The 27,551-nt window shown below is 38.7% G+C and overlaps 1 protein-coding gene across 3 annotated transcripts in view; it reads left to right on the top strand.

Annotated features, from left to right (window-relative positions):
• The window catches only part of NALCN (sodium leak channel, non-selective), a 292,588-nt gene that overhangs the window by 250,856 nt on the left and 14,181 nt on the right, over positions 1–27,551 (top strand). For all 3 annotated transcript variants that reach the window (XM_060287757.1, XM_060287756.1, XM_060287759.2), the window contains 12 exons: positions 1,905–2,009; positions 5,051–5,157; positions 13,713–13,833; positions 13,918–14,016; positions 17,370–17,463; positions 17,973–18,079; positions 18,283–18,357; positions 19,053–19,172; positions 23,129–23,197; positions 24,137–24,285; positions 25,376–25,469; positions 27,160–27,292. In XM_060287757.1, coding sequence (XP_060143740.1) covers positions 1,905–2,009; positions 5,051–5,157; positions 13,713–13,833; positions 13,918–14,016; positions 17,370–17,463; positions 17,973–18,079; positions 18,283–18,357; positions 19,053–19,172; positions 23,129–23,197; positions 24,137–24,285; positions 25,376–25,469; positions 27,160–27,292 — 1,273 coding nt within the window. The remainder of the gene's footprint in view (positions 1–1,904; positions 2,010–5,050; positions 5,158–13,712; positions 13,834–13,917; positions 14,017–17,369; positions 17,464–17,972; positions 18,080–18,282; positions 18,358–19,052; positions 19,173–23,128; positions 23,198–24,136; positions 24,286–25,375; positions 25,470–27,159; positions 27,293–27,551) is intronic.

Raw genomic sequence — 27,551 nt, 5'->3', positions numbered from 1 at the left:
TATTAGGAATTAACCCATTTAGGCTTGTAATCTCATTTTCTATGTTCCCAAATTCATATAGAACAAAATTTGGCTTTGATCTTTGGAGTGTTAACATAAAACAACTCTTCAAAACTGTAACATACAGGTATACCCTACCTCAATATACAGTAATGAACATTTAGAAATACGATTGAGGAGAAAATATACTTTTTAGTTGGGCAAATATTGATTTAGGGTCTTCTAAGAGCAGGGCTGCAGATAAAACAATGAGTAAGAGGCTCTTTGCTCACAGTCTGTTAAAGAAGAATCTTTGCCTTATAACAAAGGAGTGATCACAGGATTCTTTTTATTATTAATGAGTTCTGCTTGTGCATGGAAAACATGAATTAACTTACTAAGCTAGTTTTATATCTTGCTGTCTAGAAACACACCTATAGTGAAAAGATAGCTATAGTTGCAGTTGATTCTAAGGTGTTTTAAAGACAGGCTGTTATGTTACTATAGGCATATAGCTGCTAATACTTTTTAAAATTTTTATTTTATTGAAGTATAGTTGATTTACAATGTTGTGTTAGTATCCTGCTAATACTTTGTTAAAGCTCTGTTTAAAATTCCATATTTTGGGGACTTCCCGGGTGGCACAGTGGTTAAGAATCCGCCTGCCAACACAGGGGACACGGGTTCGAGCCCTGGTCCAGGAAGATCCCACATGCCACGGAGCAACTAAGCCCATGTGCCACAACTACTGAGCCTGCGCTCTAGAGCCCGCAAGCCACAACTACTGAGCCTGTGTGCCACAACTAATGAAGCCCACGTGCCTAGAGCCCATGCTCCGCAACAAGAGAAGCCACCGCAATGAGAAGCCTGCACACCACAATGAAGAGTAGCCCCCGCTCGCCGCAACTAGAGAAAGCCCATGCACAGCAGCAAAGACCCAATGCAGCCAAAAATAAATAAATTTATAAAATTCCATATTTTTTTTGCACTGAAGCCATAACACTGTGGCTTTTCCCACAGCTGGAATTGAGGGAAAACAGAATAGCACCTGACAATGAATGTGTATGCATCTTTGAGCCCTGATAGAATTCAGAAGATGATTTATTTGAGCCTTGCTTCAGAGGATGTTTCTATGTAATTTTAGTATCTTTAAGGGATATGTTTAGATTATTCAACCAGTAGAGATCAATCGTTTGTTCAGTATTTTGGCCACTTTTCTCTGCTGAGACCAAAACAGTCATCCAGCAGAGGGAGTACAAGGCAATTACCAGATTTGCTTCTCAAGACTCTGATCTCACACCCTCTGTGTGTGGCACTTTGATACGCCCTGAGCCCTCATGCTTGCAAGAAAGCAAAGCCACTATCCCCCTTACGTAGGCTCTGCTAACAGACACATGAATCCATTTTGAGAAAATTTGGGAAAGAGAATTATTTCAACATTTTTCTTTTGTTCCATTAAATAAAATAAAGCAAAGTGTTGATTTCAAAATCAGAAAAGTCCAAGTCATGTCAAAAACACCTTAGCCCGGGCTTCCCTGGTGGCGCAGTGGTTGAGAGTCTGCCTGCCGATGCAGGGGACACGGGTTCGTGCCCCGGTCCGGGAGGATCCCACATGTCGTGGAGCGGCTGCCTGCGCGTCCGGAGCCTGTGCTCCGCAACAGGAGAGGCCACAACAGTGAGAGGCCCGCGTACCGCAAAAAAAAAAAAAAAAAAATTCAAAACCTGTTGTTAATTTCCTTCTTTTAACATTCCAGCTAGACTAATTGAATGACCTGTGGGGGAGAAGTTAAAAGGTAGTAGCATCCAAAGACTGTGAATTTCATACGATGTTATCTTAAAAGTCCTGTTCATAATCACTGCTCAAACCAAACCTACTGTTTATAATTTTTTACCAAGAGGTTTGCTGTCTCACCCATTTCTTTCAGGTCTCCATTCTTTTGCTGACATTAATGCTTGTTTTTGCAAGCTTTGGAGTTCAGCTCTTTGCTGGAAAACTGGCCAAGTGCAATGATCCCAACATTATTAGAAGGGTAAGATATTCTTTCTGTCTTTTGGGATGAAAATCAAGAACATTTACCATCCCTGGGTAGCCATGTGCTGAGGCTGCTTTGAGAACAGAACTCTAAGAATACTCTTCCCATGGACTCCCTCTGCTTAAAGCAGGCAGTGTGTCTCTTCTGGCTGGTAAAGGTTTATAAGATTAAAACACATCTCAGACAGTCCTGTTCCTCCCTCCTATTCCAAGGTCAAGCCACTGTTGACATCTTCCATATAGTCACCCAAGATTCCATGTGCAAATTTTCCCTTTAGGTCTTCCCTAACGTAATCCTGCCTCTGCTGTGACCTGAGACTCATATCAGCAAACAGCTCCCCCAAAATACAAAGGGCAAAGTTTGACTTCCACACCCCTTCGTATGACTTATCCACTCCACATTCCTGTTAGGAAGTCAGGGCCTTGCATTAGCTCTTAGCTGCCCAGAATCTCCCCCATGAAGACAACTAAGATTCAAGCTTGAACCAAGCTTGAATACTTTAGATTCTACTTTTTTTTTTTTTTTTTTTTTGGCCGCACTGCATGGCTTGTGGGATCTTAGTTCCCAGACCGGGGATTGAACCCAGGCCCCGGAAGTGAAAGTGCCAAGTCCTAACCACTGGACCGCCAGGGAAGTCCCTCTACTCTTTTCTTTCTCTTTCTTTGGCCGGTGTTATAAGAGGAGGCTAGCTTCTGGAACAGCCCCAATATGTCAGTAGCTGAATGTAATGAAATGAATATATTTATTGCATGTTGAATAATTCAGGCAGCTCTCCTCCAAATGACCACCCAGTGGCTCATGCCTCCTCTGTCCTGTGTCCCTAGCCTTTGCTGTCTTCAGAGTCTTCTCTGTTTAGCTGGCAGTTAGGAACAGAAAACCATCTCTCTCTCAGAGGACTACAGGCAGAGCCTAGAAGCAACACATCTGTCTTCATCCCACATTCCACTGGCAAGAGCGTGGCCTCACCAGACTGATGTGAGACCGTGATGTGTAGTTTCGTGGTGTATTTTGTAGAAAAGGGGGCGGGGTTTGTTTAATAATTAGCCAATCTCTGCTGCATCGCCCACTGTCCCATTCTCTTAGAATCCTGCCCGATGTTACAAGTAGGTTAATGGAGTGAACCCAGTTCTGCTGATGTATAAACTAGCAAGAGTATTTCCTCTTCCACCCAGGTAAAATAATGCTTAAGTCTCATTAAAATGCATGTTTCCAAAAGGGCTACCAGAGCTGAACTAAAACACTTATTCCCATATTTCCAGCAAACATGGCTGTCTAATATAAATTTTATACTACTACGACATTTCTACATTTTGAGGCTTCTAATTATAAAGCTTAGTAGCTCTCAAATTTTTAGAAAATACAGGTAACATCTTTGTCCAGTCAAAATACATTATCAGTCATGTTAATAATGAGATTTTTCAGGAAGAGGCAGAGCAGAAGAGACAAACTTAGGATGGGCAGACCTTACGCTATTTCACAAGGTATCGCTCGGGTCGCTGCTTCCTTTAACTCCCCTTCCCAGAGGTTCCAGGAATTTTGATAAACCTGACAAGACATGCAGGGAACATGGTATAAAGGTCATGGTGTACCAAATGAGCTAAATGAAGGCAGTAATAATGAGCTGATGCATTAGTCCACAGGCTTATGTAAGGAAAGAAGGGTTATTTTAGGTCCACCCTGAACAGAGGCCAGAGAGATAATAACAACGTTTCAAGATGAAGCCTCGTAGGAGTAGTGGATGACTCGGGGGAGTAATAATGGCCTAAGAGCCTTGAGATTTTGCACTATCTGCTCATACCCAGCCCAAGCTAAAGCGTAATGACTTGTATAGGGGACGGAGGGCACACGGTGGACGGACAGACAGACAGATACCATGAGGCATTTATTCTTTTCCACAGAACAATGAGGTCTGTGTGGGAAGCTCGTAAGGAAAGTCTAAGAAAACTTAGCCATCAAAAGAGCATCAGGAACAAGCAGAATAATTGCAAAACAAATTGGCATAGTGAGAAGTGGCCCGTGTCTTTGTATTTGGACGAATTCTTTTCTAGTCCTAACATAAGAGGCCAAAGCCAAGTGTGTCATGTGGATGAAGGGGATACTTCAGTTTACCTTTATAAAAGAAGACACAAGGAAAAGGGGAAACTAGCTACCCCAGCATTTGGCACAGCTCACATTTAAAGGCCATGAAGCTTGAGTTGTTGGTGCCGTGTCTCCAGATGGAATCATATAATATGTGGTGTTGGATGGCTGGCTTTTTCACTTAGCATAATATCTTCAAGGTTCATCCATGTTGTAGCATGTGTCAGTACTTCATTATTTTTATGGCTGAATAATATTCCATAGTATGGATAGACCACATTTTGTTTGTGTATTTGTTGATTGATGGGCATTTGAATTGTTTCCACCTTTGAGCTATTGTAAATAATGCTATTTATAATAATAATGATATAAACATTCATGTACAAATTTCCATGTGAATATATGTTTCATTTCTCTTGGGTAGATACCTAGGAGAAGAATTGCTGTGTCCTGTGGTAACTCTTTAATTATTTAAGGACCTGCCACCCTATTTTCCAAAGTGGCTGCGCCATTTTCCATTCCCACCAGCAGTGTATGAGGATTCTAGTATGAGGATTAAGATTTGTGCACATCCTCGTCAGAGTTTGCTATTTGACTTCTTGATTAAAGCCTTCTTAGTGAGTGGGAAATGGTATCCCATTGTGGTTTTGACTTGCATTTCCCTGATGACTAATGATTCTGAGCACCTTTTCACGTGCTCATTGAGTATTTGTATCTCTCCCTTGGAGGCATGTCAGTTCATATCCTTTGCCCACTCACTAACATTTTCAACATCAACTTTCACCTGCTTATCTCTGAAGTCTTTGTTACTATCTGCTGAGTAGCTATGCACATGTCTGCTGTTATATAAAAGACCTCTGTCATTCTATGTAAAAAATGTTTCTTATCGTTTATCTTTTCTGACTTCATTTTCTGACCAGGTTCTTTTCCTCCTCCTTTTATTTTTTTTCCTGTTTTAGGAAGACTGTAATGGAATATTCAGAATTAATGTAAGTGTGTCCAAGAACTTAAATTTAAAATTAAGACCTGGAGAGAAAAAACCTGGATTTTGGGTGCCACGTGTTTGGTAAGCATATCAGAAAAATATCATGAAAAATGCTATATTTGTCAGTATAAGGGGCTTTTCCCCAGTTTTATTGAGAAATAGTTGCCATACATCACTGTATAAATTTAAGGCAAACAGCATGATGGTTCAATTTACATATATTGTAAAATGATTATCACAATAGGTTTAGTTAACATCCATCACCTCATATAGATCCAGCTGAAAGAAAAGAAAAGAAATTCTCCTCATGATGAGAACTCTTACTGTTCTCTTAACAGCTTTCCTGTGTATCACACAGCAGTGTTAACTATAGTCCCTACGTTGTACATTACATCCTTAGTATTTATTTGTCTTATAACTGGAAGTTTGTACCTTTGACCACCTTTCTCCACTTCCTCTCCTCCCCCAACCTCTGGTAAACACAAATCTGATCTCTTTTTCTATGAGTTTAGTCGGAGGGGTTTTGCTTTTGTTTTTGTTTTGTTTTGTTTTTTTAGATTACACAAGTGAGATTATACAGTATTCGTCTTTCTCTGTCTGACTTATTCACTTGCATAATGCGCCTTCGTGGTCCATCCATGTTCTATATAACTATATATAGTATAAGGTTTTAAAGCAGTATAATATGGCATGAAACTAAAAGTAGTTCTGCTAGAATTACTTAAAATAATTTTAAGTAATGCAAGGCAAAGCACTGAATTACAATAGGATGCAAAAATAAAAGAAATAGGGCTTCCCTGGTGGCGCAGTGGTTGAGAGTCCGCCTGCCGATGCAGGGGACACGGGTTCGTGCCCTGGTCCGGGAAGATCCCACATGCCACGAAGCGGCTGGGCCCGTGAGCCATGGCCGCTGAGCCTGCACATCCGGAGCCTGCACATCCGGAGCCTGTGTTCCACAACGGGAGAGGCCACAACAGTGAGAGGCCCACATACCGCAAAAACAAAAACAAAATAAATAAAAGAAATAAGATAAATAAGAGAGGAAGTGGTACACTGAATCCCAGGGTTGCTTCATGAAACTAATGAAATATCACTGCAGTATTTTTCTAATACTTTAAAGTATGTATCTGGACTCACATAGCTTTAAAAATTAGTGAGGCTTATAATAATATAAAATATAAATATAATTTATAATATATATTTAATATATATATTATTATATATATAATTATATATATTATATATTATATATTATTATATATAATTATATATTATTATATATAATATATAATTATATATTAATATATGATATATATCATTATATATTATATAATATGTATATATTATATATAATATATAATATGTATTAAATAATACATTAAGATATTATATATTATATATAATATATATTATATAATATGTATTATATATGATATATATTATATAATATATAATATGTATAATATATGATATATTATATATTATATGTGTATAATATATTGTATATATTATATTAATATATTAATGTATATACTATATTAATATATTGATGTATATTATATATAATATATATTATACATATTATATATAATGTATATTATATTATATTATATATATTATATATATTATATATAATATATATTATATCTTACTGTATATACTATATTAATATATTAATATATTATATATAATTTATATATACATAATTGCTGCAAATATATATTTATATAATATATAATAATATATTAAACATATATATTATATATTATATATTATATATATTATTATATATTAAAATATATTATATATTATTATATAATATATAATACATATAAAATATATTTTATATATAATATATATAAAATATAAATATATATTATGTATTATAATATATATTATATATTATATGTATATAATATATAATATATATTATAGTATATTAATATAATATGTTTTATATAATATATAATATATTAATATATGTTTAATATATAATAATATTTATTATTATATATTATATAAATATATATATTTATATATAATATAAATATGAAATAATATAAAATATATAATAATGCCATTTGCAGCAACATGAATGGACCTAGAGATTATCATACTAAGTGAAGTAAGTCAGACAAAGACAAATATCATATATTGCTTATATGTGGAATCTAAAAAAAAAATTGATACAAATGAGCTTACTTAAAAATCAGAAAAAGGCTCCCAGATATAGAAAACAAACTTATGGTTACCAAAGGGGAAAGGGGATGGGGGGGATAAATTAGGAGTATGGGATTAGCAGATACAAACTACTACATATAAAATAGATAAAAAATAAAATCCTACTGTATAGCACAGATAACTACATTCAATATCCTGTAATAAACCATAATGGAAAAGAATCTGAAAAAGAATTTATATATAATTTATATATATATATGAATTTATATATATAAATATAAATAAATATATATAAATTTATATATGTGTGTATATGTGTGTGTGTGTGTATATATATGTGTATTATAGCTGAAGCATGTATATGTGTGTGTGTGTGTATATATATATATATATATACCTGAAACTAACACAACATTGTAACTCAATTATACTTCAATAAAAATAAATAAAAATTTTTTAGAATAAAAATTAGTGAGGCTTAAAAGAAAAAAGATTTTCTATCAATTTTAAATCAAATCTCAATTCAGCTTTTAAACCAATTTTTAAAAAGTTTAACAATTTTAATCAAATTAAAACTAAACTCATACTGGCTTTATATCTTTAAGGAAGATCTGATGTCCTCATAACAGTTGTAGAGGAGCCTAAATCATAAAACTATTTCAATTTTAAAACCCATTTACATTGAAGTATTTTGTTGTTGAACTCCTGGAAGGGAATAATCAGTAACACAATTGATTTTATCTAACTGCCTCTTTAAAAAAAATTTTTTAAATAAGTTTTCAAAGCATTTTACATCAAAGCCAGAAGTATCTGGTACCTTCTTTCTCAACCATTGCCCTAATGACTATGAATGAAATCTCTCAATCTGCTTCACTGATGCACAGTGTTCCATCAACTTCATTTGTCCTTTTAAATCATTATCTGTTTTCTTTTTATTTCATTTTTACCTCTTAGAATAATGAGTGAACCACAGAAACTGCTCTGCTTTTGTCACAATTGATGTTCTCTACTAAATGTCAAAACTCTTTAAAAGGAATAGCATTTCACCCAGTTGTACCCTTAGGACTCATTCTTACCTGCTTTGGCATTTCTCTAATATGAAATTCACTTTCATAAACAATTCAATACAATTTATATTGGTTTTCTTTTAATACCAAAGAACTGTGGAAAAAAGATTAATTTTGGATGTGAGGCTTGAGCATGGGTAGAGAAGTATATAACACATGGGAATATCTTTATCCCAGTGTTAACTAGAAAAGCAGTCTAATTTATATTACAATAAAAAATTAAAGAAGCATAAAATGTTTATTTTGTTGTGAGAGTAAAACTCATTATTATACTGTAAATACTTTACTTATATCAGGACATCAGGTTTTTTATTCCAGAATTTTTTGGGATTTTGTCTAAAGTCTCAAAGTTGAGGCCAAGGGGAGATTAAAGTATCTTGACATTCTAAAGAGGCCAGCTAAACCAATCCCATCAGAACTTACTAAAACATCATCCATCACCCAGCTCCTGTAAAAGAAAGCACTGCATTCAAAGATAACATCATGGTAGTGAATGAAGTCAAGAGCAGAGAGAGCTGTGGCATCACGCCACCTTCCCTGTGGGGAAAGGTGGACGGCGCTTCTCCTGCTCCTACGAGGACCCCTGGAAGGACCAGTTGATATCAGAGTTTGACAAGGCAAGAAGAGAGGCTCTTGTGGGCAAGCTGCTCGTCACCATCTGGGAAGACGGGGTGATCTGCTGCTTCTGGAGGGCCACGTCATATCTGCCAAGGGCCACCTGACCTGAGCCTTCTTGTTGGAACCCTGCTGCAAAGGGCTGTGTGCTGCGGACAGGGTGCCCCTATGGGAAGAAGCTGTGGGAACGTTTCCAGGAGTTGGAGCTGAGAATCACCCAGAGGCTACACTCATAGCAGGAAGAACACACTGGGGCATCCTCATGCTGGGGAGTGTAGTCATAGAAAATGTGAGGTACAGTAAAGCCGACAGATCGAGAGCACTACCACTGAAAAGACAGTTTGCTACTCATCGTTCCCAAGAGGAGGGGGCATGCCACTCGCCGGGGGGCCACCTGGGGAAGCACCAGTGTGGGTCAGCAGGCAGAGAGGTGGGGAGAGCTGGGGCCAAGAGCCTTTACTGTGGTTTCCCTGGGAAGGAACGGGTGAGGCAGGGCAAGCAGGCCTAGGGATGGCTAGTTTGAATAATTGTAATGGGCTCTAGAGCATAGAGGCCATCCATTGTGGTCTGGTACCTGGCACTGGGGTGACTCGGGCAGGTGGATGGTGGCCCAGAGTGTGACAGCCTGATAGAGGAGGTGATTGGTGGTGGGGGAGGGGGTGGACTCTGAGTTAGTTGGTTTGTATTTGAAAAGCACACCCTGAAAAGGGCTCATCTCAAGGTGCGGGGGAGGACGAGGGAGGCACGAGGCGAGGAAGAGTGACTCAGGCATCTTACCGGGTGTCTGGAACAAAGTGCATCCAGCGTCTGTATGTGGGAAAAATGCTCAAGTGCCAAGTTCACAGAAGCTAGAAACACTGTTCAAACATGGAGTGCTTCTTGGGAACACCTAAATGAGCTCCGTGAAGGAACAACGGCTGCTGTGAGGAGAGCGCCAATGGCCACAGTCCAGCGGAGTCAGACACACAAGATGTGACGTCTCTGACCCCAGCTGCATCCCACCCCTTCCTGTAAGACCCAGGCAGTCACCAAGAGGAGGAGTGGGCCAGAGTGGCTGACACTCTTTTTCCCTCCTCAGACCACGGGTCAGGCTTGAGCTGCTGAGGGTGAGATCCTGGTACAGGTTTGAATGCAGTGGGCATTTTAGAATGAGGCTGACTATATACCGAAAAGCTCTGGGCTTTCCCCAAGGTGTCAGGAAGCAAGTAGGATGCACTGGAAGGTAGCATGAGGAGGAGGGTAAGCTGTTTCCGGTTGGACCCTACAGCGTTCAACCTGTTCCATAAAACCAGCTCTCTAAGATTGTAAAATCAGCTAACTGAAATGTAATGTTTTATGTAAGCTATTATTAAGGACTTCAAGTTCAATGACATTTTAAAAGCACAAGCAAACAGAGGGACATCACTTGAACGTTACCACAGTAGCTTTTCCCATTTGTTCAGAATATTGTGACTTGGGTTAGTTTTAGTGAAATATAAATCTTTCATCAAATAAATGTCAACTGCAACCATGATAATTTTCACGTTTTGTTTCTCTAATAATCTCGTCAAGAGTTAGCAGCTGAAATTTTTGTAATTTTATATTGGCTAATTTATGATTAAGAAAATAACTTATATCTGGGAATCAGCCTAGAGGAATGCTATGATAATTATCATTAGGACATAAATATGCACTAGCTAATTCAGGAGACAGTCTGGCTTCTGCATTCTCTCTTCAGATGAATACATTCATTCTCCTCCAAATCACTCAGACTTGATGAGATAAAATTACCTTGGTAAAAAGGATTCAACATATCATATATTATAAGTATTGTGTGTTTTGTCTTAAGCAGAGGTCTGGGATTTAGGAAAAGGAAATGCATGGGAGAGAAATCAACAAAGCATTCAGTTTTACAATAAATATATTTACTAAGTGTTTACTCTTCGCCAGGAGTTATGCTGTCACTGGGAACAAGCTCTGGCCTCTGACCTCTAAGAGCTAGAAGTCCAATGGAGAACAGAAAATAAAATTTAAAATAATTTAATACAATATGCTGAAGTTTTAATGCTACATAAATAAGCCCCTAAACTCACTTGAAGTTCACCAGAAACTTACCTCTAGGTAATTTCAAATTACACTGCGATACATTCTAGGCAGAAAGAGATCAGATTTTTTTTGTCGAGTCTAAGGCTCAAACAATTTGGGTACACTCTCTAAGAAAAAGAATATAAAGCTACTTTGCTTTTTTAAGTTTAACAGAAACATATGACTATGTGAACTCACTCCTGGGCCCCTTCCTGAGTCTTGGAAGGGACCTGTGTCAGGGAGGGGCCCTGAGGCTTACCTTTAAGTTTCTTTTGCTCCATGATGTATCAGCCTCTGATTCTAGGGTACGGAGAGGCAAAGGGTTCAGTGGTACACGCAGGACAGAGGCTGCTAATCCAAACAATGACTGGACCAGGGAGAAGGACCTAGAGGAGAAGACACCCAGTTAACTCTTGAAGGGTGAATAGGAATTAGGCAGGTGAAAGGGGGAGGAGCCATGGGCAGGTGAGAGTGAGGGGCGAGGCAGAGGTAAGATTGTTGCAGGCTGTGGAAACTCAAATTGCTATTACCAAAGAGCGAGGCAAAAAGCAGTCTGCATTCCAGGAAGTACTAGTTTCTGATTTCTTTAGATGGCAGAGCTGTGTAAGATACAGGGTACCATTTTGGCCCATGTTATCCCCTGCATTTCCACATCCCAGGGCAGAGGCTAGATTCCTCTCCTCCATGGCACCCCCATCTTCCCAGAGGAGAAGCAGCTCTCCTTATCATGACCTGGGGTCCCTGGAGCACTTGTCACTGGGAGGTAGAAAACTCAGATTGTGAGGTCAGAACCGATTCTTCATTTTTCTGAATTGGATAGACAATGTTGTAATCTTTTAAAAATTAACCAGAAAAGATAATATTTAAATAGCCTTCCAGATCAAGGGAGGACAACAGGAAAAATGACAGTAATGGACTGTGTTTGGGATTTGTTGAAGTCCTCTGTAGTTATTGGTAAAGTTTCAAACCTTCCAATTTTAGTATCATGAACAAAGCATAAACATACCCAATATGATTAAAACTGAGACTTTTAATGTGGTATATTCTTCCAGCAATTTAAGTCTATGATTCTCCATTTTACTTTTCTTGCTTTAGCCTGAAAGTGTATTTTAACATATTCTAACTTCTAAAGGATGTGGAACATGAGAATAGTTTGGGTTGCTGCAAATTCAGCTAAAAAAAGCACTTTTACATAAAGAAAATGGATGGGTAAGAAAGTTCAACATCAGATCTGAGAGCTGACTCACTTGGTTTAAAAAAAAAATCCTTATTCAAGAAAATTGTGGCATCTGTAGAATCCTTACAGAGTCTGTCTGCTGTAAAATATATTAAATTTAATTGAAACCCCCAAAAGGAAAGATTGTTGGAAAAATACAAGAGAATATGCTTGTTTTTCATACTTAAAAAATATAAATCAGAATCCCTAAATATTAATTTCTGAGTGGGGCTTTTTTACTATATAGAAAACATTTCTACCAATCAGCTTTAAACCTTTAAAAATAAGTCAGTCTCAGTTTTATGTTTTCTTATTCGATTCTCACATATTTAGTGTTAAAAAAAGAAAACTTATAAAAGTATATCTCATGATAGTCTCTAGTTCTGAAAACCATAAAAGGTGGTAGAAGAATACTGAACTGGATTCCCCCTAGAATGTTGTCTCCTGTGAAGGTTAACTTTTGATAAATGTGCTAGCAAGAAAAAAAACTTATCAAAATATAATTCAGCTAGGCTTCAGTAGGCCTACTCTAGTCAATAATCCTGAGCTCAGGTCATCAAATTCAGGAAATGTGTTGATAGTCATGATTTTTCCAGCATGTGGTTGTCTAAATCTCTTAATTATTTAAAATAGCCTCAGAAAAGGGGGATTAAAAAAAAACACTGAAATCTTCTTCTGTTAACAAATATGTTAGCTAAGACCTGTAATGACTAGGGGAGATGCAGTGTAGTAGAAAGATGTTAGTGGAAAGAAAAAAGTATACACATGTCAGAAAAATAAGAAATGAGACATCCCCTGACCCCCCAAAAATAGAGGGTCCAAAATGTTTTAGAACTCAGGAGTTAACTGTGCGGTAGACAGCACACTATACACTGGGGTCTACAAGAAGTATCTGTTGAGAACATTTGGAGTTAATGAGAGAAAAACACCCACCTGGGAGGGGGTGATCTGGAGACACATAGGGTATGTGTCACCTCAGGAGCCCCTAAAGCATCACTAGGTCACAGCATGCTGCTCACGTGATGACACAGAATTAAGTGGCCAAATTCTACTCATTTTACACTTTCTGTACTAACACCAGGATTTGTAATTCATGCCTTTAGGAAGGTTTTCTAATGTAAAACCATTTCAAAATTCACATCCAAACTCCAAGGCCCCTTTGTAAGAATCTCCTGCACAAGTTCTAACCAGAAAGTCCTCAGTATACTAATCAGGACCAGCCAGAAACATTGCAGAACCTCTGGAGCTAGAAGTCGAGGGACATAGCATTTTATTGTTTTCGATTGAGAACACCCCATCATTGCCTAATAATTAACTGCATAATTAATAAATTCTAACACATTGATGCATTCTTATGAGTTCGCAAACAAATGCCATCGAACCTATCTTCCAAGTGCCTATACTTTGCAACCAAGATTGGAAAGAGTTATAGATACTGCCTTAGGGTGCTTCTCACTGGAATTCCACGGAACATTCCTCTTTCTGACTTGCAGGGCGAATCCTCGGAACTTTAATTTTGACAATGTGGGCAATGCTATGCTGGCATTGTTTGAAGTTCTCTCCTTGAAAGGCTGGGTGGAAGTGAGGGATGTTATTATTCATCGTGTGGGTCCGGTAAGCACGCACTGGAATCCTTTGAATGTTACCACAGCTGCTTTCATTGGCTTTGATGAATAACCGTATTTTTCATTTATACAGATGCATGGAATCTATATTCATGTTTTCGTATTCCTGGGTTGCATGATTGGACTGACCCTTTTTGTTGGAGTAGTTATTGCTAATTTCAATGAAAACAAGGTAAGAATTCTTGGTTTGAATTCCGCAGCGTTTATTCTTTCCTAGCCACTCATTTTGAGTTCCCTTTTCCACACACGGCGGCGTGCAGTCGCATCAAACTGTAAAGTGACCGGTGTAAATAATCTCTATAACTATTTTACAAGCTACCTCATTGCTGCCTTTCAGGCACATTATTTCAGAGCACGATTCTCTTGCTAAATTTCCTCTTTTGGTAATGGTGTCATTAATTTGCCGAGGACTGAAAAACGCATCTCCTATTGTTCAAATTGAAAGGATGTGCAGCAAGTTATTAAAATACAGTAGCTGAAACCGATGCACTGATTGCAGGTAATATGCCTTTCACTAAGTGTAAATTGGTTGCTTCTGTGTAACTCAGTAGGTGAACTCAGAATTTTTTTTTCTTTTTTTTTTTTGCGGTATGCGGGCCTCTCCCTGCTGTGGCCTCTCCTGTTGCGGAGCACAGGCTCCGGACACGCAGGCTCAGCGGCCATGGCTCACGGGCCTAGCCGCTCCGCGGCATGTGGGATCTTCCCGGACTGGGGCACGAACCCGTGTCCCCTCCATCGGCAGGCAGACTCTCAACCACTGTGCCACCAGGGAAGCCCACAAAGCAATATTTAACCAAATTATTTTAAAAAGCTAGCAAATCCAAAATCCGATGAAAGATAGATAGTAATGTATTTCTCTAAGAAACTCATAAATCAGAACAAAAAGAACATGTTAGATTTGACACAATGAAGACGTTTGGTCCAATGGACATATAAAGGTCTCTGACAATTTGAGACTGTGTATTACTTTCAAGTACAAAATGTATCAAGTACAAAATGTATCATCTACAAAGTCATAAAACAATAATTACCAAAGAATTGATAATGTACACAACATGTTATCTATCACAATTTTAAAACATAGCAAAAAATTCCCCGTAATTTGGAAATATTAAGACTGCATTCTAAGTAATTTTTGAGTTACAGAAGAAATCAGAATAGAAAATCACAAAGCATTTAGATAAATCATTTATAAAAATCACATTAAAACTCACAAGGTATAGATAAATCAGTAATTAGATGGAAATTTATAGCTTTTAATTGTATATGTTAGAGAATAATCAAATAGTGATGATTAACATGCCAAATACACAAATCAATAAATTATAATCAGAGCAACAAAGTGAAATAGAAGAAAATGGGAGGAAGAAAATAACAAAGATAAAAGAACAGAAAATTAGTGATATAGAAAACAAAGTAACTTATAGAAAAGCTCAAGAGTGAGAAAAACTGGTTTGTTGAAATAAATTAGATTGATAAGACTCTTACGGGGGTGAGCATGAACAAAAATGTGGAAAAACAAGCTATGGTAAGTATAATAGTGCCATAATTGTTACAGGGATAGAAAGTTAGGCTTACAGAATAGAACAGAAAGCCCTAGGAGGGACCCATGTGTATATGAAGCAGAAGTAGCACAAGTCAGTGGAGAAGCTGAGACCATCCATAGTGGTGCTGGGATAATTAATTGATTGTCTAGGTCTCAGAAATTAAACTGACATTTCTACCTTACACCATACTCAAGAATAAATTCCAGATGAATGAAAGACCCAGCTATGAAAAGCAAATTTTAAACCATTTTTAAACCATGGAGAATGTGCTTTTAACCCTGGAGTAGTTGTAGAGTTCTTGACATTAACCACAAAGTGAAATCCATAAAGAAAAAAATTTATAAGTCAGATTACATTAAAAGGAAAAGTTTCTGAATGATAAAAGACACACTAAGCAAAATTTAAAAAAAAAAAGCAAGCTAAGACTAAATACTTACAACTCACATAACTGACAAAATATTAGTATCCAGAATATATTAAGAATCTCTACAAAACATCAAAAAGTAAATATCCAAATACAAAAATGAGCAAAGAATATGAACAGGCAATTTACAAAGGAACACACAGGAATCACCTTATATATGCATTGAAAATGTTTCATCTCATTAATATTAAAACTAAATCAGATACATTTCACACCCATCAAATGACCAAATTAAAATGTCTGATAAAGTCAAGTACTGGCAAGAATATAAGGAAATGGGAACACTTGTAGAATGAAACCAATTTTCTTGGTTATTGCTCTTTGGATAGCACCTTGGAAATCTCTGGTAAGTGTGGAAATGTGTAAACTCTGAGACCCCAGCAGTTCCTTTCCTAGAGATTTACCACAGAGCAAGATGTTTACCGTGAGACAGTACCCGTGGGTTTATTGCAGCATCGTTTATAGTCCATAAACCTAAAATGATAACTTCTGACATATTTGTACAGTGGGATACTGTGTGATCAGTTCAAATAAACTAATCAGATCTAGTATCTAGTTGTATGGAAAATGTAATTTTCAATGAAGATAAAAACAAACTGGGGACTTGACTTCACTGGCGGCCCAGTGGTTAGGACTCTGTGCTTCCACTGCAGGGGTCTGGGTTTGATCCCCGGTAGAGGAACTAAAATCCTGCAAGATGCGGGGCGCGGCCAAAAAAAAAAATAGTAAAAAACAAACTGTGTAAATTTCCACATGTTGGATACCATTACAGAAATTTATAAATTTAAAAACAAACACATTCTTATATATTTATATATACATAAGCAGCCAAAGTCTGAAAACATAGTGAGGAGGACATTCCCCTGAAAGATAGTTAGCTCTGTGTCAGGAAAGGCAGGATGGGAGAGGGGAGGTGGTTTTTTCCCCAGTTTCTTAAATTATATTTCTGCCTTTGTAATATAATGTAATGAAATGTAATGTAATATATTCAAGTGCATTTTAATGATGTGCTCTATTATATAACAAAGAATATCTGATCTCATTTAACCGATTGTCACAGCACAAATTTCTTAAATATGCAATTCTCTGACCTCATACCACTTAAAAACAGTTTCACGATTGCATGTAACAGAATGATTTCTAAAAAGACACAACAGCCTTAACCAGAAGCAGCAGCATTGATAAGCTATCATTTTGCTGCAGCTTTTTCTACTATGAAAGGAAACTAACCACTGTTAGAGAGTGTCTCTTTTAGAAAATCTAATCATAAAGAAAACCTTCTTTAGATTTTCCCAAACCTGAATATTATACATGTTCAAAGATGCCAACTGAAGGCTGCTGAATCTTCTCTGAACCCCCGGCCCTCTTTTCTGGAACTTCTCTCAAGACCACGTTTGAGAATTCTGACCCTGTTTATCGAACCACCATGGCATAGGAAGAATATCTTTGTTTTAAACCCACATTAATCTTGTTTGTGTCAGCAGCGCATTTGCGATGTCCTTGGTGTGGAGCACATGACAAAAGGTCTTTCTCTGTTTTCCTTTGTTTATTAAGGGGACGGCTCTGCTGACTGTAGATCAGAGAAGATGGGAAGATTTGAAGAGCCGCCTGAAGATAGCACAGCCTCTTCATCTGCCACCTCGCCCGGGTATCAAAGATGCTCTGATTTTATTCATGTTGGGCACTAGTGTTCATGATTCCCCAGGAGTCTAAGATTTCAATTAAAATAATCATCATGAGGCCACTAGGCGATTGTGCAGAAGTTAATATAAAAACAGGCTCCAAACTACAGATCTCTCCATAGGCTATTAAAATCAACCACCCAAAGGCCGTGCTTCTGTGCTCTCAGGATAAGCCTTAATGAAAAAATGAATTGTTAAATAAATATATTTGTGCTTGTCTTTTAAACATATGAGTGAAATGTATTAAACTGACAGAAACTGAATGATGCGAATCTCCTTCCAGTGCAGACGGTGTCATGCACCGTCGTTTTAAATATTCAGACCCAGCCATTCCTGCAAGACACTTCACAGTAGATTGAACTGTAGGAGAAAAAAAAATGTAATGGGTTTTAAGACGAGCATTAAAGAAAATGAAAGGCAAGAACGTAAATGTGACCGATGTCTAAAATGCCCTTGCCTAAACCTTTCTTTTCAGATAATGATGGTTTTAGAGCTAAGATGTATGACATAACCCAGCATCCATTTTTTAAGAGGACAATTGCATTACTCGTCCTGGCCCAGTCGGTGTTGCTGTCCGTCAAGGTACTCTATTTCACCCTAACACTCTGGGAATGAATTTTTTATTCATTCGTGGGTCCAAGAACATTGCAGGCAGCCATATCCACTCACAGTCTACATTTATAAAAAATTTAAATTCACAGTCATGTTCAGATGGGTGGAAGAGGGGAAAGTCTTTCCGTGTTGATGGAATGCAGGCACAGACGTGTGTGCTGTCTCTCTTACAGTGGGACGTCGAGGACCCAGTGACTGTTCCTTTGGCAACCATGTCGGTCGTTTTCACGTTCATCTTTGTTCTAGAGGTACAGTAATGAGCCAGCTGTTGCTGGGGGCTGCAGTGCACATTTTAAAGCAAAACAGCGTCCTCCTTCCATGGCACTTCCTTGCACCTCCGCGTCCCGCTGCTTTTGAAGTCCTCTTTGGGGAACAGAATGCTCTTAGTATACTTCCTTTTCAGGCTGTTCTGCTTCGCTTGAACAAAGACTTCACTTTATATTTCCATTTTTCCAACGGCGAGAATTACTAACTGCCGTTGACGTTGTATCTGAATGTTGGCCTGTCTAGTTATCTGAGTTCAAATATTTACAGCAAACGGCACAAACCACTGTAATTCAGGGACTCAAATTACAATGTGGTGGCAGAGGGAGTTGGCCCAGACAAGATTATTTTAATATGTGGTCCACGTCACATTGCTTTCCAGTGCAATCTTCTTGGAAATGCAAGCAGATTTTTATTTTACCCTGTACCGGTTGATGTTTCCCAAAATCTATGGTCTTTTACTTGAGGAAGAAAAACGTCTTGCTATCAGAACTAGTCGTAGAAAAAGGAGAAAAGAGTGTGGAGAATATAGATTTACGTACATACACAGACACATCAGTAATAAATTCTTCTCTTTGGTTTCTACATCCTTTAAAAAAATAATGTGCCTCAGGTTAGTACATTTAAATATATGCTGAACACTCAGCCTCAGTTCATTGTCTTCATTGTTTTTCCCCAGGTTACAATGAAGATCATAGCGATGTCACCTGCCGGCTTCTGGCAAAGCAGAAGAAATAGGTACGATCTTCTGGTGACGTCACTCGGCGTTGTCTGGGTGGTACTTCACTTTGCCCTCCTGGTAAGCGCATCACTAAAGTTTATTTTAGTTGGTAATTTCAGTTCAGGTAATCCTGTTTCCAGCCTCATCTCACTCCAGGTTAGCCTACTCTCAAGGGTCAGGTTAACCTCCCTAAAATTAGCCTTGACCATGACGGACCCTCGGACATGCTTGCACACACACACACACACATGTGTACGTGTGCACACACTCGCACTCTTCACACAGACAAAAGCTGACCCCTCAGAGTCCTAGAGCCTGCAAGCCAGAAAGAGAAGGTCCTTCAAGATCCTCTGGTTTAACCCTCATTTTCTCAAAGGATAAAAAACGAGAGACAGAGAGAGAGACAGAGAGAAATGGAAACCGAGAGATGAAGAGACCTGCCTAAATTCACACACAAGCCAGAATCAGAGGACCTGAACCCAGTTCTCTGAGTGGAAGTGTAGCTTCCGTGCCACTACATTATAATTAGGGCTTCACAGTATGATTCTCTGATACTTTGCTGCCTTATTTTCTCCCAGACACCCGGCTGCCATTTCTCGAAAGCCATCATTCCCCATCTCAACACCTGAGTTCTCATTGTTCTGCCTAAAATGCATGCAGCCTCCCCACCCTCCATTCAGCTCAGACTCTACACCATAGGTGTACTTGATTGTGATCATGAGCTGTGTTGTCCAATAGAAATAAAATGTGGCCTGGATGTTATTTTAAATTTTCTGGGAGCCACATATAAAAAAGATAAAAAAAGAAAGAGATGACATTAATTTAATAATACATTTTTAACCTACCATTTCCAAAACATTATCATTTCAATATGTCAGAAATGTAAAAATTATGAAGGAGTGAGGCTACACCCTTTCTTTGGTATTCAATCTTTGAGTGCCTATTTCACATTGACAGCACATCTTAATTTAGACTGGCCACATTTCAAATGCTCACTGACCACGTGTGGCTGCCATGGTGGTCAGCACAGGTCCAGAAGACCTGGTTCCTAATACAGCACTTCAATCAAGTTATTTGTCTTCAGTGATCTTTTGTTCCCTGCTATGAACTGGGAATATATTTTCATAATTTACCTAGTCCATATGCGCATTATGAAGGTCAAGTATGTGAACTACTTCTAACTGTAAAGATTATACAAGCCCATAACATTATTTTTTTTATATACAGCAGGTTCTTATTAGTTATCTATTTTATACATATTAGTGTATATATATCAATCCCAATCTCCCAGTTCATCCCACCACCACCCCATAACACATTATTATAAATACTTTTTGTTTCTTCTTTAGTCTTCCTTGATCCCACCCAAAAGTAATTGGGTGGGCTTATTTTGCCCTGCTCTTCTGTCCAGTATCCCATCCTCTCCAGTGTTAGAGTCATGCAGGAAAATAATCCCTAATGTTACTGACCCCGGCTAGCTCAATCAGTAAAGCATGAGACTCTTAATCTCAAGGTCATGGGTTCATGGGTTCCAGCCCCATGTTGGCTGCCACATAGGTGCCAAATAAAAGCCAATACAAGTGTCGAGATACAAGTGTCGGTAGGAAAGGAAAGGTTGCTTTAGTCAGGAGGCCAGCAATCTGGGGAGAAGGTGGACTCATGTCCCAAAGAACCAACTCCCCACTGCCAGCCAGGGGGCGAGAGCTTTTAAAGGGGAGTTTCAGGGTTGTCTAGGTTGAGGGAGGGGGCTATGTGCAGAACAGCACTGTCAGCTCTGACAATCATCTTGAAATTGGTCATACAGTGACCTGAATATTATTTATAGCCCTTGAGGAGGAACTAAAGGTCCTTGACTTTGTTTAATGGCTAAACTATTATTACTTTGTCTTGTTTGACTGCTTTCCTTTGCTTCTTCATTTTCTCACTTCTCCAATTAAATTTATTCTTTGGCTAAAGTTTTTCTACAGACAGGAGTCAGGCAGAGGACATGGGCTGGGGGGGCAGGAGGTTCTGTTACGGGAAGGCCCCATAGGGTCCTGCTCAGTTACACTAACACAGAGAACCCCTTTACACACCACAAAGGCTTTGCTTTAGGATGAAATTGCTGTGCTCAGGAAGATACTGAGTGTCCTTAAAACAGTTGTCACCCCAGTTCATTTCCTTAAACGACAAAGGATCCAGAGCACTAAGAAGCTGCACGTCACCGTGCCAGCAATTGAGAAGAATGTAATGGGTAAAAACAAAGACAGTCACTGCTCTCATGAACCTCACAGCCTGGAATGTTAGATCGGTATTCATCAAATGCCCCCAGGTCAGTGAGAATTACAGCTATGGTGAGGGAGACGGAGAAACACGTGTCCCTGTGATGACACAGGAGAGTGCACGATGGCTTCATCAGAGAGATCCTGGAAGGCATCCCTGAGGGAGTGATGATTGAGATCAGTCTGTAGGGTGAGGGGAGAACATTCCAGGCAGCTGTCCCTATGATGGGAGGGTTCGGGAGGATAGACAGTATGACTGGAGTAGAAGGAGCGAGGGGAACATGGTACAAGATCTGGCTGGGTAAGAGGTGTCAGACCTCTCAGGAGCTTGTAGTCCAGGTAAAGGATTAAGTCATCATCTCAGAAGCTGTGGGATGTCATCCCTTCCAGAATGCAAAGAGAGACGGTATCTACAATAGGCTCTGAGCTAACATGGAAAAGAGGAGCAGCAAAGCCCGTGTTTGTATCTTTTTCTAGACAAATTGTAGCCAAAAGCTATTCGGCCCAAACAGGAGAATGAGTAAACTTTCTAATTCTGGGTGTCCCCAAAGAGGATATCACATACCCAAAAGGCCAGCTTGCCTCTGCCTGACTGCTTCTGCTCTTCACCAAGAACCTGTGGTCCTGGAAGGTCATTCCTTCCCCATTCTATTTTGCAGTGGACTGTTGTGAAAGAAGACACAGTCCTTGTTCCCATCCAAAGATGCTTCTGTGCAGACACATTCATTTCTTTGCATCTCACCAAGGATCTTCCCTTCCTGGGGGCCATCTGTGACTGTTGTCATTTGACTAAGCAAGGCTCCCGGGGAATAATCACGCCTTGGCATCAGCTTAATGCCACTGTCGTTACTGCACTTGTAGCCGGTGGGGTCTTTGTTCTCAGATGAAGCTTTCTTAGTCATAGAGCACAATGAGTCTTCTCTTTTTTTTTTAAATTAATTTTTATTGGAGTATAGTTGCTTTACAATACTGTGTTAGTTTCTACTGCACAGCAAAATGGATCAGCTATACATATACATATATCTCCTCTTTTTTGGATTTCCTTCCCATTTAGGTTACCACAGTGCATTAAGTAGAGTTCCCTGTGCTCTACAGTAGATTCTCATTAGATATCTATTTTACATATAGTATCAATAGGGTATATGTATCAATCGCAATCTCCCAATTCCTCCTACCACCCCCCTTTCCCCCTTGGTATCCATGCAAGAGATATTACCGAGTCATCTCTTGCTGCCAATCACACACTTGAAGGAAGAGCTGGATGTGTTTTCAAGAGGGAGGACTTCTCTGAAATCAGCTCAGACGAATGTGCATGTGGCCGGCTTCAGTTTCCTTCAGAGAGAAGGAAGCTGAAACTGACCCCTGGCAATCTTTTCCAACACCAGCACCCCCTCTGGTTGTAGAAGGAAGCCAGGATTCTTTTATCTCCTGTCTCCCTCGACTTCTTCACTTGCATTGTTATCCTAGGGTTTTCTCGCTCCTCAAAGGACCTGGTCACTATTTTGTGTAAAATAAGTTTTAAAATACAGAATTCAGCTGAGCAAAACAGAGACGAAAGTTTCATTTAAGATTTGATTTTATAGCTAATATTTATTCATGAATTTTGGCAGTGACCTTTTCAGCACCTTTTTAAGATACATTTCTTAGAGGAATTTTCACATTTTATTAAACTCATTATTCAGTAGACTTCACAGAAGACTTAAAATGAAAAATGGAGCTGTAACAAGATTTTTCGTGCAAATTGCAAGAGGCTCTCCTCTGTTTAAATTTCAGAACGCGTACACCTACATGATGGGCGCGTGTGTGATTGTCTTCCGGTTTTTCTCTATCTGCGGGAAGCATGTAAGTACATTGTGAAGATGCTGTCATAGGTCATGTGTACACTGAAGAAAGGAGTGATGACTAACTGACTTTAGCTGCCCTTCTGGGTCTCCAGGGCTGGAGTTAACAAATTCCTAGACATCGTAAGTCAAAATGAGCAAATAATCAAATGAATCGGTAGCTTAATTGTCTTGTGATTCGTTTCCTGACATTTGTGTTATTTTAGTTATTCTAATTTTCTGAGTGAACTCAATCATCAACTAGAGATAAAATGTCAGGCACAAAAGCAAAGACTAATGGTCTTTCTTAATGCTTCTTTTATTGTTTTTATTTTTAATAAAGTTAAATAATTTTACTGCAAAGAAGAATATCTTTAACAAATATTCATGATCCTATGATTCCAGATTTATTGATGTTCTTTGTTAATGTTCAATACGTTCCACATATATTTTTCATTTTTTACAGCACTGTTTTCTTTTCTGTTACTAACTTTATTTCATGTAGGGTCCATATATCCACATAATCAGTATGGTAAATATTTGATAGTTATTTGGTATTTTACCATCGTTTAGTTTTGTTTTTATGATCGTCTGTTAGTGGAAGAATCCTGGGTCTGCTTGCTATTGGCCAAAAATGCACAGCCTGTATAATAAAGAGTTAGGGAGGAAGAGAAGAGAAAAATAGAAGGCTTAAAATATTGTGGTGGAACTTTTATTAATTTGGCTAAAGAGGCTGAAGTTTGAAATATGAGCAGAATTTCCTTAGGTCTAATGGTATTTAATAAAATTCAAATTTAATAGCAGATAGGAAGCAACTTTCAAGTGACATCCTTGAGAATCACTTTTGTGCCAGACTGCTTAACTGTTACTTACTTCCTGGGTTCACCATGGCTTGATGAGATGAATGTCCCCTCCCTCCTTCTCTTTCCGCATCCCCACCCCCACCCTCACCTCCATACAGGTGACACTAAAGATGCTCCTGCTGACAGTGGTCGTCAGCATGTATAAGAGCTTCTTTATCATAGTGGGGATGTTCCTGCTGCTGCTGTGCTATGCTTTTGCTGGAGTCGTCTTATTTGGTACTGTGAAATATGGGGAGAACATTAACAGGTTGGTATATATTTCAACCTCTCAACCACTGCGCCACCAGGGAAGCCCTATTTATCTTTCTATTCAACTATTAAGCAAACGTTTTTAGTAATGAAATCATGGATACATATCTGCATGTGTTTTAGACAAAGATGGGGAGGGGGAAGCAATCATTTGGAAATTAAAACAAAATAAAATGGCCAAATTTTAAATGACATTTTTCTCATTGGAACTATGCATGCTTACTGTTAGAAAATTAGAAAATTCAGAAATAAAAGAAAACAGGGGCTCCCCTGGTGGCGCAGTGGTTGAGAGTCCGCCTGCCGATGCAGGGGACACGGGTTCGTGCCCCGGTCTGGGAAGATACCACATGCTGCGGAGCGGCTGGGCCCGTGAGCCATGGCCGCTGAGCCTGCGCGTCCGGAGCCTGTGCTCCGCAACGGGAGAGGCCACAGCAGTGAGAGACCCGCGTACCGCAAAAAAAAAAAAAAAAAGGAAACAAAAAGAATCCATAATTCCACCACCATGCAGGAATAACTACTTCTAATATCCTGGTGAATTCCAGCAATTCTTTTATCCACATACTGCCAGAAATGATACATTATTTTTTTAATTAAACAATTTTGAGATGGCTTTGTTTTTTTTTAAGCAAAACATGGGCAGTTAGGACCCCCAAATTGTTATATGTGGAAAGCATTTTTCAAAGATTGTCTTAAATTTTGTGGAACCATTTCTGAGTGTTTTTTTTTAAGTCCTTACACAGAAAATTAAATACAAACGTGTCTTGTTGCAGAGATCACTTATTTGATATATGGTGGCCCCATCTTTTATAGCATAATCCACATAAAAGAAGGAATCACTTCTAATTGTCAACGCTTGCTTTCTCAGTCATTCAAGATGAATGGCAATAAACTGCTGGCACCATGCTAGGGTTGGACTACTGAGATAGCTATACTTGGAGGCAAGTATAAATAAACAAATAAAAGGGTGTAACCTTTGGAAATGGTAACTTAGCAATCACATTTGCTCTAAAATCCATGTGTTTTGGTGGTGACAGCCCTTACCTGACAAACCATATTACTCACATTCTGGTTTTTTTTCCTTAAATTAGGCATGCAAACTTTTCTTCAGCTGGCAAAGCTATTACCGTACTGTTCCGAATTGTCACAGGAGAAGATTGGAACAAGATTATGCATGACTGCATGGTAAACATCCCCTCATCGCTTGCGATGCCTTCACTTAGAAGCAGATAAAACTCTTTGGTGATACAACATAGGCAGCACCATCCTTGTAGCATCTAGACTGTGTACAAAACACATATCCTGGCCCTTTAGTCCGTAAAATTGCATTCTTTTACATTACAATACATGGACATACAGGAAAAATTTCCAGTGAACCCAAGTCGAGCTATTGTAGTTCCATTCAACAAATTTGCATTATGTGAGCATTGTTCTTTCCCTCCCATCTTTGACATTTTGGCAGTCAAGTACAAACAGGAGAGTTCCACTTCTCTGACTTAATTCAACAGATATTCACTGAGCCCCTGGTTTGTACTGGCCCCTGTACTACGTGCCCGGTCCTCAGCGATTCCAAGGCATTCTCAAGGAGTTTATGTCAGGGGCTCTAAGCAATACTCTCCCTCAGCTGTCCTCACTTCTAGAGCCTAATTCTTCATCATCCTTCAGGTCTCAGTTTAAAGCTCAGTTCCCTCAGGAATCCTGCCCAGCGCTAAGGCTGCTGGTTCTGTGTCCTCCCAGTGTTCTGTATTTCTCCTTTGTAGTGTGTAGCACAACTGCAGTGAGTTATCGGTTTGATTGGTTTATTTCAGCTCCCTCTCACCCTCCGGACCAACTGTTAAAAGAAATTTCTGCAAAGATGGCAATTCAGTGGCCACCACCTATGCGTGGTTATTGAGCACCTGAAATGTGACTAGTGCAACTGAGGAACCACATTTTCAACTGTATTTAATTGTATTGAATGTTAATGAACATACATTTGGATTTAGATAGCCACGTGGAGTTAGCCGCTACCATGTTGGACTGCAGGGTTCTAGACTGTCAGCTTCATGGCAGAGGGAAGGGGTCTGGGTCCTGCTCACCAGCCTGTCCCCAACACTGGGCATAAACCTAGCACATAGGAAGAGCTCAGGAAATTTATGCATGAATGAGTGGGGACAGAATTCACCAAATCAAAAATAATACAAGGCAGAATTAAATAAATTCTAGATAAAAACAAGCAGAATGCCATGGAAATGCAGAAGAAAGAGCTAGTCTCTCTGGCTGAAAGAAACCAGGAGGTTTCTCAGAGGTGTTGGAGTTTTACTGGGCCAGTGAAGAATGGGGAGGCTAAAAAAAAAAAAAGAAAAAAAAGAATGGGGAGGCTTTTGATAACCTGAATCTTGTGCCATTTAATGATATTCCATAACGATGCTCCAAGAACGAGAATTACTGGCTTTTCCTTACACAACTTGAATGTGAATTTGCTGTGTATGCAGATCTTCCTAAATCTTAACCCATTACTTAAGTTAGAGTTTTTTTTTAAACACCTTTTTCTCTGACTTTCTGCGTTTTGCATCACAGTGACTACTTACTCTTTGGGGCTAGTGGAGGTGGCACAAAGAGTATCTCTTGAAGGAAGGGAGTTCGTGTTCATTGTGCTTCTAAAATGGCAATGAACTTGGGATCCTACAAGACCAAAAGCATAGTATAAATGAAATATTCTTTTTGATTTTTGCCACAGATGAGGTACCCAATGTATGGGCCTTTGAAAGATCACTTTGAAGTTACTTATATTTTATATCGTTAGGAATATGTTCACAACTACAGTCAGTTAACGGAAATTTGTAATCTTCTCTTCTCTCACCCTGTCCCCCCCTTCCCCGCCACGGGCCCACAGGTCCAGCCCCCCTTTTGTACTCCAGATGAATTTACATACTGGGCAACAGACTGTGGGAATTACGCTGGGGCACTTATGTATTTCTGTTCATTTTATGTCATCATTGCCTACATCATGCTAAATCTGCTTGTAGGTAAGTGATGTTCATTGAATTATTTTTCAGTCTCTTTAAACTCAGGTTATTAGATAATTATGTACAATTTCCAAGTAATTATCCTGGATTGCTTGGGGTGGGTGTTTTATGGCATTAATTATAAATTGTTGCCCCTCGGTCCAGAAGCTGAAAAGACCTTTGAAAGGCATGTAAATGACAGTTGATTGCAATTTCAAGAGTTGTTCTATTTATTATGATCATTCATTTCAAAAGCTCTTCTCATGGATTCAGTTGGACA

The sequence above is a fragment of the Globicephala melas genome, chromosome 18, assembly GCF_963455315.2.
Source record: "Globicephala melas chromosome 18, mGloMel1.2, whole genome shotgun sequence".
NCBI lineage: Eukaryota > Metazoa > Chordata > Mammalia > Artiodactyla > Delphinidae > Globicephala > Globicephala melas.
The sequence above is the reverse complement of the archived record's forward strand: the minus strand, read 5'-3'. Positions and strand labels throughout refer to the sequence as shown.